The sequence below is a fragment of the Scatophagus argus genome, chromosome 23 (assembly GCF_020382885.2).
Source record: "Scatophagus argus isolate fScaArg1 chromosome 23, fScaArg1.pri, whole genome shotgun sequence".
Taxonomy (NCBI): domain Eukaryota; kingdom Metazoa; phylum Chordata; class Actinopteri; family Scatophagidae; genus Scatophagus; species Scatophagus argus.
In genome coordinates, this window is record NC_058515.1 from 13,755,254 (window position 1) to 13,772,026 (window position 16,773).

The following is a 16,773-nucleotide window of genomic DNA, read 5'->3' on the forward strand; positions in this document are numbered from 1 at the left end:
TCAAATGATTGTGAAACACTAAAACCAGAAATATTATTGTTAATAACTATTTTTGGCCTTTTTACCCATTTATAGTCTTACTGCAGCATCCAGTTTCCCTAAGGTCAAAATCTGGGCAAGACAGAGCAAAAACAGCTCTAATAAAGAGTCTAACACTTCTGTGAGTGCCAGTTGCAGAAATAATCTGCTGCCATCAAGTGGCTGAAGTGAAAATTGCAGCATCCAGCAGTTTATTCTCACAGTCCATTTTTAAATTTGCAGCTAACAGCCTGATGTGAGTTAAAATCACATGTATTCATGTACGTCATACCTAATGTACCCTAATGGAAACATTTTAAATCTGTTTCCCTTTCAGTTGTCATCTCCTAAAATAAATTAGGTGAGATGGCCTTTTTATTCATCTCAATTTCGCCACTTTACAGCTTGTTTTCACCTGTCAGATCATTTCCAAAGCTGTGCTGCAGCTTTAGTGGAAAAGTCTTGAGCTTCAGGGAAAACAACTGAACCAAAGTCATAAATGCTTGACTGGCGTCACTCCTGGCACTCGGTTAGGGGTTTTACCTTGTCTCCTCTTTGAATCTCTGTCTCAGGTGGTCTTTTCTGTTCTCCAACTTGGCCTGGAGGACCAGGAGGTCCTGGCAAACCTGGTTCACCCTGCGTTCACACACAGACGAGATTAAGGGTTTTAAAATAATCAAGTTTTCTTCTTCATGTGAAGCTTTAAGCTTCTTATTAGCGGTACATTATGAGAATCAGAGCTGATGAGAGTTAATACCTTTTCTCCTTTGGGTCCTTGGAAGTTCAAGCCCATGTTTCCCTGTTTTAGAAAGCCGGGAAACATTGTGTCATTAAATGACCAACAACAAACTCTCAGCTTCAGAATACTAAATTATCAATGGGATAAGAACATGTAGAGCAAAGTCATGATCTTTGTTCATTTGTTTAGATGAAATAACGAAATAACATAATCAGAATCAGTTTTTCCTTTGACGTGTCAATAACTGAACCCACCTTTGGTCCAGGAGGACCGGGAGGACCTGGACGACCCTGGAAAACAGCACAAGGAAAAGATACTGTCTGACTCGCAGCTCATTTCAACAACTTTAACTCTTCAAGTGTTCACTCAGCTGAAATGAAAATACACATGAAGAGCACCGCAGCCTCCTTTACCTCGTAGCCTCTGGGTCCTGGAGGGCCGTTTGGACCTTGCAAACCGGGGGGTCCTGGAGTGCCCTGTGACGTGACCACACACAGAAAGACTCTTACTTTGGATACTCAAGTACATCTTTCAGACTTTTCCTCAAGTTCTGCATGTATGGGCGACTTTGAGTTTTACCAAAGTAACATTTTAGCGCAATATCTTTACTTCTACTCAAGTATGAGTGGAGTACAGTGTGAAATATTCAAACCCAACCCAAAACTTCCCCCAGATTCACATTTTTAGATGGCATTTCCCCCAGAACTCAGCCTGACAAACTGTGCACCTTTAGAAACTTTGAAATCATCACCACTAGCAATACTTAGAAGTTGGTTTGGAGAGTCAGAGCTTTAAATGTTTAAACTCACAGGACTGCCTGGCACTCCGGGCAACCCGATTGCTCCTTTCTCTCCAAAGCGATTGGTGGAGATCACATCTCCAGGGTCTCCCTAAGGAGCAGAAAAACACAATCAGAGGCAAATGGTAGACGTCAAACGTCAGCAAGCTTGTGAACGAGCATCTGCTGTTTCTTTTCGAGGTTTGCTGTCTCCAAACATCAGACTTTGTTGCTGGAGAGCAGGTTTCCAGTCAAGGGAAACAGCACCATCTTGTGGCAAAAAAAATAACATCCGGTTTTATAACGCAGCAAAAGCTTTGAGTCATACAAAAGATAAAGTGATGATAAAACGAATGATGTTATTTGGAGGACAGCATACAACCTTTTTAGTTGTATTTAAGATATTTAATATTGCTTAACGATTCACTCACCTTTTGTCCCGGGAGACCAGGTGGACCCTGAAAAGAAGAAGAAGAAGAAGACAAAGGAGAGAACATTAATTATTCTGTTGATTGGTCTGATAATGACTTCCTCTTCCGGGCTGAAGACTCACCGGCCTTCCTTGCTGTCCGAGGATTCCTGGAGTTCCTGGGAAACCCCTCTCGCCCTGAAGAAGAGGAGAAAAACAAGAAGAAGAGGAAGAGGAAGCTGGTTAGTGGATGTTGAAGTTTTTGCTGTTGAAGGCCATGACAGATTCATTTGCAGGCAATGCAGAAGCTTTTCCAATGCAGAATAAGAATCAGAATTTAATTTGGCAAAAAAAGATGATCACGTGTAAAGATATTGATGGGTTGGTGTAAATAAGCTTTGATGCAAGAATACAACTGATAATTATCCTTTAAAAATCATCATCATTTATTGTTTTTCTTTTCATTTTTGATTCCCGAAAGATTCTTATATCAAAGTATTTTGTAAAATACCTTCCTTAAATTTGAATTCTAACAAAGACTTCTCATCAGATACCTTTGTGCCATTGCAGCCCGGCACTCCTCTCGGGCCTGGACCTCCGTCTTGCCCGGGGAGACCCTGGGAAACAGGAAGTTAACAAGAAGTTAGATTGCACATGCTGTCTTGGCAACGTAGAGTGAGAGGAAAAGGAAATTATTTCTGTAAGATTTTTGAATGGGGAAAACTCACTGGAAGTCCTGGTGTTCCTGGAAATCCTGGCAATCCAGGAGGCCCCTGTTAGGGACAAAATTATTAAAAACTGTTGTTTCTTCATGATCTCATTGGTTGAGAAAAGGCGAAATGTGGACATCTGCTGGTCAGTTGTGGTTATTACAACCTAAAAATCCTTGAGTCGTTGAGACGCTTTGATAATTCACCCCCAATAATCAACCGGATAAACGAAGCAAACTAACTAAATTAAAATGTTTTTTAGCTAAACCTGTTGGAGGTGAGGAGAACGCAAACATGTTCAGAGAGAGTTTGTTGTCCCTCATGTGTGCAGTGCGATGCTGCTGTTTTTCAAAGAAACAGCGAGAAAAACAGAACAAAAGAGATTTACTTACTCTTATTCCTTTTGGACCAGAAAGTCCTTGAGGTCCATCGCTACCCTGAGGAACAAGAGCAGACATTGAATTAGATTAGATTAGTAATCGTTGGCAGAAGTGAGTTGATCACAACAAGCATATCTAACACCTGAATGATAATTTCACTGGCTTGGTGTTGTATCTTATTTCACAATTATTGTTTTGATATTGATACCAAAACTCAGGTGTGATAAAACACATTTCATCCCTCCAGCCCACCTTCTCTCCTCTGGGTCCGATTGGTCCCTCAGGTCCAGGGAAACCCGGGACTCCTGGTTGTCCCGTGAGACCAGGGAAACCTCGTTCACCCTGCACGCAGTGACACAAAACATATTACTGTACATAATTATACTTTACTTACTGCTACTACTACTACTTATTACTGGTTTGGGAAACTCTAAAAAAGTACTTAATATTTCCTTTAAAAGTCCTTATATCTGTACACAACAACATTATAATGCGTTAAAACCATTTATTAAGAAAGTGTGAAAGAATTAAATTAGTGAATCCTGTCCGTCCCGTCTGTGTGTGTGTGTGTGTGTGTGTGTGTGTGTGTGTGTGTCATTTCCCCCACCTTTGCTCCTTTCACTCCACTGCAGTCACATTTGGATCCCGCACATCCGTTACAAGCCTGTCGAGCGACAAGAGAATAAGAAAAAAAAAAGATTGTTGTTAAAATGTTTTGATTTGTTTTACTTATTGTCTCAAAATCTGAGAGAAATTTGACAGCGAAAACACAGAATTACAGACAAAATCATCAACAGATAACCTTCAGTAGAACAGAATTAAACCATAGAAACTCAGCAACTAAGATGCACTGACCACGTGCTCATTTAATATTATAAATAAATAAGTAAAATGAGAGTGTAGATTTTAATTTCTGACCCAAGAAACGACTGCAGAATCTTTGGCTCGCATGACTTTGCTCTCATCCACCAAAGTGGATTCTCTTAACGGCCACCAGAGGGCGCTCCACCACCACCCGGCCGCGCCACTGCGCCGCTTCCCGCACGGGGAGCTGGGGAAAGGTGTCAGGCTCGTTTGATGACGACATGACAGGTGCAAGGTCAGCGCCGAGCAAACAGCGAGCACGAGTCCCACACTAACAGCCTTTTATCTCAAACTTATCTCCCAAAAATTCCCCTCTGGACGGGATGTGCTTTCAGAGCTGGACAAGAGTTTCACGGGGGAAGCCGAGCAGGGAGGGACGTGAGTGGGAGTGGGAGTGGGAGTGCCGAGCTGCTGAGTAACTTTTCCCATGCTTGTTGACACAGCGGATGCCAGACGGGCATCGACTGCACGCATGCCAGGCAGGCAGGTTGTGAGAAGGACGGAGAGGCAGAGGGGGCGCGACAGGAGGACGGACGAGTCAGCATTCTTCTGCGTCTGCGAAGCCTTTTGTGTGCCCACGGTCACGCTGGTCACGCAGGTCACGCCGGTCGGACTGATGCTGCTGCCGCTCCTCCCGATCAGTCGGTTAACCGCAAACTAAAGTGAATCGTCACGTCGGAGGAAGCATCAGATATTTGTGCTTTTCTCCTGTGTGTGTGTGTGTGTGTTGGTGTGTGTCCACCGGAAGTGGCCTCTCCTCTCTGCCTCCATTGTTGCCTATACTTGACACTTTACAGGTCCATTGGAGAAAAAGATTTATGACCATTTAAGTGGATTTGGACTCTTAATCACCCTTTTCAATATTCTCTACTCTTAGTAATTAATCCATGGATGAAAACGAGCACAACATCTTAATCGATAGTGAAACTAATCAGTTTCTGCACTTGGTTTCACGTAGTTTATTACCGTGTGTAACCGTGAGCATACAGTGTGTGTGTGTGTGTGTGCGCGCGTGCAGGATGTGTGTGCACAGCTGCAAACCACGTGCTAACCACAGACTGACAGACTGTTGACATCCTCTTTCACCACGCCCCCACAGCGCCGTCTGCATGTGCCAGGCTTACAGAGGCTCAGGGGGCTCGAGCAAGGCACCGGTCGCAGTCGCGGGTTGGGGGTTTGATTCCCGCCGAAAAGTCAAAACGCACGCATGTCAAAGTCCGGGGCTTTTACAGAATGTGGCGTGTTGGGGGGACACGACTGGGGAAACACGCACGCGTGCGCACATGCCTGAATACATTCACACATGCGCAGTCGTGTGTGTGTTTGTGTGCGTGTGCGCAGAGGTGTTTTTACAGTCCCTGAATCTCCAGATTAGTCTCTGGTCTGCTTCAGCTCAATGCAGTCTGCTCTCCCACGCCCTGGCCTGCAGCTCGCGCTCTTTTCACCTCCATCCCTCCATCCCTCCATCTCTCTCTCCATCCATCCTTCCTTCTCTTTTCCCGTCCTCTCCGTCCCTCGAGCTGAAACTTCCGCCCCGCATGGAGATCAGAGCTCCTTCAAACAGGAGACTTAATGGACGCTCATACGCTCTTTTGTTTGTTTGTTTGTTTGTTTCAAATCTTAAAATCGTTGAGCCACGTTCAAAGTTAGCGTTGAAAATGAGCCGCAGCACATCTCGAAAAGGCTAAACTCAACCAGTGAAGAAGAAACACCAGCCACACTGACTCGATAAGACATGATGATTGAACACACGTACATTTATTTAAACGACAGAAACATTTCGAGCTGGCCATAATTTCTCTTCTTAACACTAAAGTGTTATATGAACGACATTAATCATCCCCCTTTTCCTCCTATTTCCTATGCTCTTCTGTGGTGTTAGTCACCTCACAGCCTGTCCAGTGTGTCCCGTGATATCCCATACGTCACCGCTCTAATCACCGCGTGCACACCTGGCGGTTCGGTTCACGTTTGGAGCCATCTTTCAGAGCAGTGCAGAGGTGTTGCACCGCAGGGCGAGTGTGTTTTGGTTCAATACCGATCTGTTGCTCCTCTCGGGGGCAGAATAACAGACGGGAGGCAGCTGAAACGAACTGAGAGGGGTTTAAAAACTGCCTAAATTCCCTCGCTTTGCCCCCGCAGCACTGACGGGGCATGTAATCCACTTAGAGAGGTCAGTGAGCCGCAGATATTTTGCTCCACTCTCTCGTTTCCCTCACTCTCTCCTCACCTCCGTCCCACTTTCGCCGTCAGGCCTGAGGGGAGGTGACGCCGGGCTCTGAGCACTACACGTACAGGACAGGTGGGAGCACAGGTAAAAACAAACTGTGAAATGTCAGAAGAAAAAACAGAGCGCGTGTGGAGCGATGGAGAGGTGAGCCAGGTGAGGGTGGGTGAGGAGGAAGGGGGGAGCGAGCGGAAGGCAAGCACCCGGGGATTAGACTGGCGAGACTGGAATCCCCCCCGCTCCCCCACCCCCCGGCTCATCAAAGACTGATGCTTACACACCTATACGCTGCCCTGCCCGGGATAACACACAGACATGCGCAGAAACATGCACGGAAACGCATACTGCACACAGACTCACATAGACAAATGCAAAGTCAGGGAAACTAAGAGTGCATCTCTTCCTTTTGAACATCACTGATCTGCACACACACACACACACACACACACGCACACTGAGCTTGTGAAACCCCCTGATTTGACCACAACTAATAACTTCAGCTCTGCAGCAGTGAGCTCAGCGCGGCAGTCAGGAACCACGATGTGAAAACTAGAGCCAACATGTCCACACCAGCTCCAAAGTGACTGCCACACACACACACACACACACACACACACACACACTCACACACAAAACTAATCCGCAATCTGTTCAGCTATGATTCAAGTCGGAAAAAGGAGGGCAGGTTTATTTGCATGTGTGACTGAGGGCTAATCTGAGTTCTAATCCGCCGAGTTTGCTTCCCTTTGACACCTTTAAGGGTGAAAATATGGAAGATTCATTTTGGGAAAAAAAGTGTTTTGGCTGACAGCTTGAAGAGGAAAGATTAGTGTTACTGTAACAGCATCATCTCATGGTTTAGCATCTGTGCATGTGTGTGTGTGTGTGACATCACGGGTCGAATATCCGTGTGTGTTTGAAGTGTATTTGTCCCGTTCTGGAGAGGAGCAGCATCAAACCGTTGATCCCTTTCATCGCCGCTGGACTCTTAACTACTTCAAGGTGCTGACGCCCTGAGAGTGACGACCAAACCAAATATTTTCACTTTGACAAAAATCTGGCCGTGCATGTTTTGACTGGACCGACTCTTTGGAAGAGGAAGACCTCCTGACTGGAGGACCCCATGTCTTTGACACACACACACACACACACACACGCCATCGTGCCACAGTGCCGGTTCAGGAATTCCATTGATATTCCCAGGAATTCTCTTTCTTCCCAATGCAATTCCCCCCCCCTCGCTTCTCTTTTCATTTGGTCTAATGAAGGTTGACCCCTGTGACCTCCCACTGAGCGATACCTGCAGGGAGAGCACTTTGAGGCAGCTGACCTCCATCTCTGCACCCCAGTGGTGGAGAAAGCATTCAAATATTTTACTTAAGTAAGAATACTAACACCCAGTGAAACAAAAATACCCCCATCAGTTTAACCGTTACATCTAATCTGAAGCTCACGGTTGTGAAAGTGCGTAGTTTCGTCGATAGGTGGCGGTGTAGGCTACGTTACACATGGAATGGAATAGAGCAGAAGGAGAGGATATTGTAAACTGACATAAAAACAGTTTTTTGACAATTAGCAATAAACCTCACACATATAGAGGAGACAAAAGCGGTATTAGGAACATTTTTTTCTGCCAAACTATACCATCTCACACTACGGAAAGAAACGCACTCCCACCGCCGAGCTGTGACGTTGGCTAGCTTAGTTACCGAAATTAGCTTAGTTAGCTTAGTCAGCTAGCCTCCATGAGTAGATGCGCGCTTCCTGCTGCGCGGTGATACAGAAAGAAAATAGTTCCCGCATGAGACTGCTCACAACAGTCTGTGGATTATCTTGAGTAACTGAGTTGTGATAACTGCAAAGAGATACCGCTGCTGAGTTTTTATGACACTTTGAACCTGAATGTGAAGGACCATCTCGTTCCATTACACTGAAGACAAAGGAAACATCAGCCGACAACTCTGAAGGACTACGTAGCTGGATAAACAGCGCGGCAGGTATGAGGAAACGCACGTATTTTTGATTTTTAATCAATCAAGACACTGTCCCTAAATCACAAAAAATATATCTCTGACGTTTACATTCACATACATGTGCTGTTATATTTTGTTTAACATGTAAACCCACAAAGATAAAAGCTATTTCTGAATTCATGGATGAAGCTTTAACCAACTAAGCATGAAGACATACATAAAACCCTATCAGGATTAAATAATTTACAGCACGCGTGTTGGACAGCAGGCTGTGGAAGTCACCTGACTGCAGGGACAACACACACACACACACACACACACACACACACACTTCTGTAGAAACACACCAAGCCCTCTGCTCTGCGTTTTCATTTCCCATCCTTCAACTTGCACTGAACCACAAACCAAACATGCAGTTATGAGTTTCATGTTGTTCCAGAATGAGCGAACAGATGAAGGTGGTGGTTTCACGAGTCAGAGTCTTGCCCCAGGACACCTCGACACTGTGTGTGGCTGCTGGCACCACCATGTATTACCGTTTTATTTTATCAAACTAACATTTTGTTCTCTCTTAAACTTGGCAGGGAGTGACTTTCCAGATGGGACCTTATCCTGACAGGCCCCTTAGGCCGAGAGGTAAACACTCCATGAACACTATTGTTCTGCGTATGTTTGGGAACAGAATCGGGGGTGGAAACGGCGTCTGGTCCAGCTCATCCCGACGAGTGGTTTTCATTCCACCGAAGTGCATCTGCTCACCCACGCTTTGATAAGGAAGGTGAACGAGACGATAACTCGGGTTCAGCTGCATCAGCTTTGATTCTTCGGGCCTTCGGTTGTCTCTGAAGAGCTGTAGTTTTGACTAAAAAGTTGACGCCTCCTTTGAAAACCCACAACTAATATCTAAGTTATGAGCATTTATAGTTGTGTTCTAAAGAATATAATTGGCATTGCATGTAAAAAAAAACTACCACCTGTCGTCGCCATATTTCATTTTTAAAATTCTTACATAGAAACAAATCAATTAATTTGATTTTTAAGCTCTTATTAGCTCTCAATAATTCTAACAACTGGTGCAACTTGCAGGTTTGCATGCCCAAATATGCATTGCTGATCTATCAGTGTCTGTTCCACAAAATGTCCTCACATGGATCTTTTAACTAGGGGGTTTGAATTCCTTCCCGTGGGAGATATGACAACCCACCCTGGCCCAGCCCAGCCCAGCCCTGCCCAGCCAGGCCCGGCCCTGCCTAACACAGGTTCAGACATGTCCGTCTACCTCTCAATGCTCCACATACATCACCACTTGGCACGCTGCACTGTAGCTACGGGCAACAAGAAATTAGAGAGCGGGGTGGCAGCCTGCCAGCTGAATACCTGGATACGTGTAGCCTGGGGATGTACTGGGAGGACACAGGTAGAATGGGAGGAGGGAAGTAAAATGTTAACTAGGAAGAAAGAAAGCAGCGCAACGGTGGTGACGGAGGGATAAAGACAAAGGACAAAAGGAAGGGAAGAAAGTTATGCTTTAAAATCATGACACAAATGCAGAACAAATCCCTCAGCATGAAGATTTAGGGTGCGCTCAGGTTCACGTTTGGAAACAGTAGCCAAAAACTAAAGAAAACAGACAAACCTGTGTGGTCCAAATTGTTGTTGTTTCATCCTTTGGACTTTAAGAGTGAAAAGCACAGGGGTGTGACCAGTCTAAATATCACAGAGCTTTTCTAGGGTTTTAGTTCAGGTGCCACAGTTCAACAAGTGAATCTATATGGAAAGAAATCGCTGAGTGCTTCTTATGTTATGGCTCATCAGAATCCACTTTTGTATTTAGAACTACTTCTTGTCTGCTGTTTAGGGATTTTTCACTTTAAAATTCTCAGCTGAGCTGCCAGTCTACACAAATGACAAGAAAATATATGCACCCGTTTACCTTTTAACAGTGTTTAGACGTCTGCGTAAACCTTCGAGCAAACAGCAAACCGCTTTGTGCTTCCATAAACCGAGCATTGAAACCTGCATGCTGGAGGTGTAGTGCTGTTTACATGAGCTGAAGCCTAACCTTAATATTTACCCAGAAGCCTCTGCTGTAGACAAAACAAGATAGCCCTGGACGTCCTGATGCCGTATCTGCGAGACAGCAGGACAGACAGGAGGGAAACACATGGCTGCTCAGTACTGTGGCAGCTATTTTTGATTGAGTTTGTTTATGATGCAGTGTGGGATTAACAGCTGAGGTTCTCATGTTTGGATTTTACTCTGACTGAGCTTCTAAAATAAAAGTATAAAAGAAGGGCCTTTGGGGTCTCGACAGTATGATTAATTAGGAGACTAATCAATGGATTAATCAATAATGCAAATAATCATTCTTTGCAGCCCTGATGACAATTAATCAACTGTGGTATACAAAAGTAAGTGAGCAGGAGTGTCCTCATACTTTTGTCTGTGTGGTATTTTGGGCTTCATCTGTCCACCTGTAGTTCCACATCTCCACCACATGAGGGCGGTAACCAGAGGAGGAAACATGCAGGTACAATGATGAGAAGCATTTCAGCGGCACTTTAGACTAAACATTACTCAGACATTCGTGAATCAAAAACTCAGCAAAATAACAAATAACTGAACAAAAAAAAACTATATCAAAGTTAAAGGACTATGATTAAACCCTGACTGTATCTCTCAGGTCGGGCCTAAAAGCTTCATGATAAAACTGTGTTTAAGCTGAGACAGTCGTGATGGTGACCGGTGTCATGTGCATACTTTTAGCACTCTGAGAGCGGTTCAGACTGATTTAGTGAGATAAATCTTGAGGTTCAGACTGATTCAGTGAGATAAATCTTGAGGTTTCAGGGGCCTCATACCTCAGTTTGATCTGTGAATGACTTTCATTTTAGCGTTTTCTCTGAGCATTTGGGTTCAGATCTTTGCGGCTGACATGCTCCCTCTTGCTTCTCCGAGTCCTGAGCGCCTGATCTGATACTGCGAGGAGGCAGGTCTCAGCAGGTCCCTGCCCGGCTCTCACATATCGCTGAGTCTCGCTTAAGACGGCCTTCGATGAGGACGCGACGGCTGAAATTTTGAGCGTTATAAAGGCTCAACAGTGAAGCGTTTCGAAGGGGAAACGTGGATGACTTCATGCTCGACAAAACGTTTAGCTGTTAGTGTTTCGGCAGACGTTTTTGTCACTCTGACTGAAAAACTTGTAACCTGCCCCCTTTAGTCCACCACAGCACAGGAGGGGGGTCCTTGGTTATTTATGGCTGCCCAAATATTTGCCTCTAATATTTTCTTCTCTGAGGCTAAGCTACTGTCTCTCCTCCTCTGCCTGTTTACCTGCTTACCTCTTCACCCAGCTGCCTCAGTTTATTTTGCTTTATCTTTCTCATCTGCTCTCTCCTTCCTTTTTCTTTTTCTGTCTGAAGCTGTTTCTGTCTTCTTTCCGTTGTTCCACCTCACCCAACTGTCCCACCAAGCCCCCCTCTTGTCTTCTTCTTCTTCTCCTCCCTTTTCTGTGCCGTGGCAGATGTCTGATATCTCCCGTTGTTCCGACCGGCGGGGGTCTGTTTGTCTTAAGGAGGCGAGGAATGCTGTGCATTCGGTGTTGACATGCACAAACACAAACACACACACACAGACACACACACACACACGTACAAGCAAAAAGACAAGCCAAAAAAACCCCCAAAAGACTAAGGCATGTTTTCATATGTTACATTTCTTTCTGTATTGCACAACAATGGCCAATCTCCACAACCCCCAACAAATCAGGAAAGAATGATGTTCACCACTGCGGTACATTTCATAGTGAATCTGTGACAGCGAGGATTCGAGCTGTTCTGGAAGCCTCAGTAAATACCCTCAAGGCTGACTTTCCCTTGTTGCTGGGATCGACGGTATATCAGTAAACAAAAAGAAAACAGGCCCCAAAGTCATTAAGGAGACACCAACGAGTACATTAAAAATGGAGCACAAACCCCCATAATGCACCACCTGTCCTGTAAAAACCTTCCCTTATTACTGGCAAGATTCAGGGAAAAATAAAGGAGAAAAGAAGAAGTAAACAACGATAGTGAGCAGCTAATTAACAAACAAGCGCTGAATGAGTTGACTTGTCTCCTGCCTCTCTATGTGAAAAATGCACCTCCCTCCTCTGTGCCGCTGAACGCTATCCTCCGACTGCACGCTAAAGGCTTAGCTGCATACCAGCCGGCACGCCGACCTGGGATTAACTATGACCAGGCTCCACCTGAGGAAAACACACACACGCTGAAACACGGCGGCGGTACAGCTCAGTGTAATGTACAAACAGTATCTGTGACGACTGTATGTACAGTGCAGGTTATCGGGTTTGAGCTGACGCCGGCCTGATGTCAAGGTAGATGAACTGACGGAGGACGTGGTTGATCTGCGTGAGCTCTCATCAGCCTCATTTCCTGTCATTAGCAAGAGGCTTGGGAGCGTTTAGCAGCTAAACAGCCAGGTGTTTCCCTCAGGAGTTGGTGTAGACCAAAAACTGAACTAAAATAAGAGGGAATCAGATTCATCCGGGGGCTGTTGAGCGCAGTCGTGATTCCTGTACCTCGACTGTTTTTGGGCAGGGAGGGAAGGAGGAAACGAGGAAGTATTTTTGTGTAACTCGTCCCTCACTTTGAGATGCCTGCCTCTGGACAAGTATATAAAAGGTGATGTGGTAACGCTACACTCTGAAGTATGTAAAGAAGTACACCTAAAAACGCTCACTCGGACGAGGGGCCAACACTTTCTCTCCCATGTGGTTTTTGGGGAAGCCCTGCTTCCTCCACAGCAGTGTGATGGGACAAACAGGTGCCCGACATGGAAGAGAGAGCACTGAAACTAGCGAGGGAACGAGAGTGTGAGAGAGAAAAACAGAGAAGAAGAGAGAACCAGACGTCCTCCCACGCTACCTAAGCTCGATTCAGCCTCGTTTCTGTGTGCGTTGCATGAAGCGACGCAGTCAAAACAGCTTTCTACCCCACTGACTTCATTCCTCTATGGGCACACACACACATTACACTTTAAGCACAGCATGAGTGTGTGTGTGTGGGTGTGTGTGTTATCGCTCTTTGCCGTCTGCCTCCCTCAGACAAACATGGGATTGTGGTGGCTCACATGAGATGAGCAGATCGAGTGTAGAGCGCAAAGATGGAGGCTGACAGAAGGGATTGAAATGCACGGAGGAGGATGTTAAACTCTGAATTCATGACCTCCGTTTAGGTGAGGCTTACGGGTGATCCGATTGGTGGACCTCGCTGGACCTCGTTCTTCATGACTTATTGGTTATTGGATGTTCGGCCGTAAAAGTGTCCTCTCTGCCCATGTTGTCAGATTAGCAAAATGAAGGCAAACATGCCATGAAGACGACACCTGTCTCCTTCTTGTGCGTGATGTTAAATAATATTAATGTTGTGGACGCACAGCGGGTAGTACAGCTTACAAATACTTTGCTAGTTACTTTCCCTCGTCCTCGCCGTGCTGCGCATGTACTGAGCCCGTAGTTTAAACAGAAGTAAAGAAGTAGACATCTGCAGATCAAGATCACCCTGATCTCAGACAGATTAAAACTCCTTTCCCTCCCTTCTTCTCCTCTGCAAAAAGGGGAAAGAATGCAAAACAATAAATGCTCCTGTTTAGAGGAGAAAAATCTAATGCATTTCAGTCTTATATTACAATTTCTGTATTCATTTCCTCTTTTGAATCTTTATTTTCGTTCCCTCTCTCTCCCTCAGTAGCTCCTCTTCAGTTGAGCCTCGTTGTTTTCTTTTTGCTGAAGTTATTTGTCTGTCTGTTATTTTTCACAGATTTTTTGTCGTCCCCGAGCGACACTTCGTGTTTCCGTTGGAAGCGGGACGAAGAAGAAAAAAAGGACGAAAGGGATGGCGTTCTTTTGGAAAAGGAGATCAGTGGGAAGAGGTAAGGAGGAACGGCATGTCTTGTGACTGCTCTGTGTAGGTGGACTTGTCAGGTAGCCCATTGGATCGCAGCCACAAAGCAAACACACCGAGGCTATGAAACGGATTCAGATAGGAAACGCTCTGAGGCCAACGTTTGACCGTGAGTTTGAGCTCAACCATCACTTTTAGATTTGAAAATGTGTGGGCAACTTTGACAAGAGCTGGAACAGAAGTGGAACAAAGTTGAAACGCTGTCCTCCGGTGCTTTATTTGTTCCTGTTATTATCTGGCAAGTTGTACACGAATCAACAGTGTTTTGTTGAAACTCCAGATGTCTGACTTTCCCATCAGCACAGGAACTAAACAGTTTGCTAAAATAAAATAAAATAAAAAAACAACAACACTAAAACGCTTTGCGAAATGGTGGGAATTCCACATCTGAGCAGCTTGTGTTTGAGATAACTGATCAAAATGTATAAAAGCGCCGTCTGCTGTTCAAGGCCCATTCCCGGTTCAGGCTGCGGTACTGGATCACCACCAAAAAACTGATCCCAAACCCCGCACGAAGTTTTAAGGAAAGCTGAAAGTAAGTGTGAAAAGATCAAAAGCAAGTGTCAGACAAGAGGGACAAACATGAAACAGATACCAACTGAGATGCAGATGCCCACATGGCTGCAGTTTACAACCAGCTTAGGATGGCTCACAAAGAGTTTATTTATCCGGAGAGCTACGAAATCAACAGGATTATCTTCAAATTCCAAAGTACTGAAGATGTAGCAAAGTACTGCAAGTTAAAATATGGCTGAGGTCCTTGTTGCAGGTCATAAGATGCCGTGCTCATTACTGCCCCCTGTGGCCGAAGAGCAACAAACACCCTCTGTGGCTGTTAGCGCTAATGTTTTTTTTTTCACGCATTGTCCACAAGGGGCAGCAAAGAGCACATTTGAACCATAAACAAACTAGGACAAACCACATGATGGAGAGATTTGTTATTGGAGGTGTTTGCGAATAATCTAATAAATATAAACTCCTAAAATGAAAGAAAAGTGCTAACAACAGTTACCAAAATTAATTATTATTTTCTTCCTGGCAGGTTAGGCAGGTTATCGGAAGGCCTGGGTTGTTAATTTCCTTCAGTTGAAAAGGACTACATATGCTATGAGGATGTGTGAAAAAGGAAATCTCTCTATCACAATCTGTTCAGCAAGGAAAAGTTGAATTGCAGTTTTACAAACAGGAATTCCTGACTGACATGATGCTACATAATCAAAGATGGCAGTCAAGTCGTTTTAATTCAACCCAAATCCACAATCTGAATCCCCTCACTACTCTTCAAAGGAAGGTTCTCTCAGACCTTTAAGTGGCCGCTGTTTAACCCTCCAGATCAGAGATTCCTGACTTTTATAACCACAAGGAGATTGTTTTGAGTCTCTCACATGGAGGCCACAGAGACCGGTTAAAACCCACTTGCTGTTGTCATGCGGGGGAGCCTCGAATAACATGGCCGTGGACTGCTTTCAGGGGTCGTAACGAAGTAAAAATAGGTTTAGGCTGCACGGTGGTCTGGTTAGTGATGAGACAGAAAATATAACAAGCGAGAGAGATAGAGAGATGATGGAGGGAGGGATGGCAAAAGGCACAGCTGACCTTTAAAGCCTCAAACCAGACAGTGAGGGATGGAGTAAATAAAGAAGTCTCTGACAAACACACCGTGTTTACCCTCCCCTCAGCACTGAATGGGGGATAATGAGGTTTGAGCGTAAGTGACAGAAGACGATATGTTGTGTAAAGAGATTAAATGGGATTATAACCCAAGTGGAAAGAAAGGGAGGACGAGGATTAACATTTTCAGAAAGAAAGAAAAACTGCAACTAGTTTCATTTGAGTCGAATTCTCTGAGATCAATAAATGATGATCAATAAATGATCTTGTGATGACTATGCCCTTCCTCTACTGCTGAGGTTACAGATGTTCCTGCTGACGCTTCATCTAAGGCTGTTAGTGCCACAACTACTGCTACTGCTATGACAGCTTGTACTTAGACAACTACTGCTTTACTACTGAAATGAATACTACAGCTGCTAGTATTGCTCCCTCCAGGGCTACTACTACTACTACTACTACTACTACTACTACTACTGCTACTGCTATTACTGCTGCTGCTCCTGCTACTTCTACAGCTACAAATTACAAATTGTTCTCCTATGCCCGCTATTTAAACTCTTGCTACTGCTGTTTCTCATTCTACTACTACAACTTCTAGTACGAGTACTACTACCACCTCTTACTGCCACTGCTTGTGGTGTTAAAGCAAGTGATGCTCCTGCAGCTGCTTCTGCTACTGTTACAGCTACTACAGAGAGCAACTTTTACAAGTGTTACCGCCGCTGCTCTTCCCGCGTCTGTAATTCATCCTGTTATTAGTACGTCTTTGGCTACTTGAACTTGTACACCAGTACTGCTTCTTCCAGCTGTAAAAGGAGAGAATGAGTGAGGAGGAGGAGGAGGAGTATAAGTACTGGATGGGGGTAATTAGCTGTCTAAACATTTGCTGTTAGCGCTCATAGACTTTTGTCCACCTGTTAATCCTAATGGCATCTACGGCTCGTTGACACCACACTGTGAGGTCTACACACACATATGTATACACTCAAAGCACACATACCTTCCTTTATGCTATCTAAGTATGTGAAGGAGGCAAATATGCTGTACACAATTCAGCCTCCTTATGGGATCTGCCTGTTCAAGGAGCTCTCCCCTCAG

The 16,773-nt window shown here is 44.9% G+C and overlaps 1 protein-coding gene and 1 long non-coding RNA gene across 5 annotated transcripts in view; one reads left to right on the forward strand and one right to left on the reverse strand.

The window, feature by feature from the left end:
• The window catches only part of col4a5 (collagen, type IV, alpha 5 (Alport syndrome)), a 37,432-nt gene that overhangs the window by 16,905 nt on the left and 3,754 nt on the right, over nt 1-16,773 (reverse strand). For all 4 annotated transcript variants that reach the window (XM_046380341.1, XM_046380339.1, XM_046380340.1 and 1 more), the window contains exons 2-13: nt 3,642-3,698; nt 3,287-3,376; nt 3,047-3,091; nt 2,673-2,717; nt 2,499-2,561; nt 2,089-2,142; nt 1,967-1,993; nt 1,567-1,647; nt 1,171-1,233; nt 1,012-1,047; nt 776-817; nt 562-654 (exon numbers count right to left, since the gene is read on the reverse strand). In XM_046380341.1, coding sequence (XP_046236297.1) covers nt 562-654; nt 776-817; nt 1,012-1,047; nt 1,171-1,233; nt 1,567-1,647; nt 1,967-1,993; nt 2,089-2,142; nt 2,499-2,561; nt 2,673-2,717; nt 3,047-3,091; nt 3,287-3,376; nt 3,642-3,698 — 696 coding nt within the window. The remainder of the gene's footprint in view (nt 1-561; nt 655-775; nt 818-1,011; nt 1,048-1,170; nt 1,234-1,566; nt 1,648-1,966; nt 1,994-2,088; nt 2,143-2,498; nt 2,562-2,672; nt 2,718-3,046; nt 3,092-3,286; nt 3,377-3,641; nt 3,699-16,773) is intronic.
• Nucleotides 8,005-16,075, forward strand: LOC124054392. Its single transcript, XR_006842369.1, has 3 exons — nt 8,005-8,122; nt 8,683-8,734; nt 13,918-16,075. It is a non-coding gene; the product is annotated as an uncharacterized LOC124054392 (long non-coding RNA).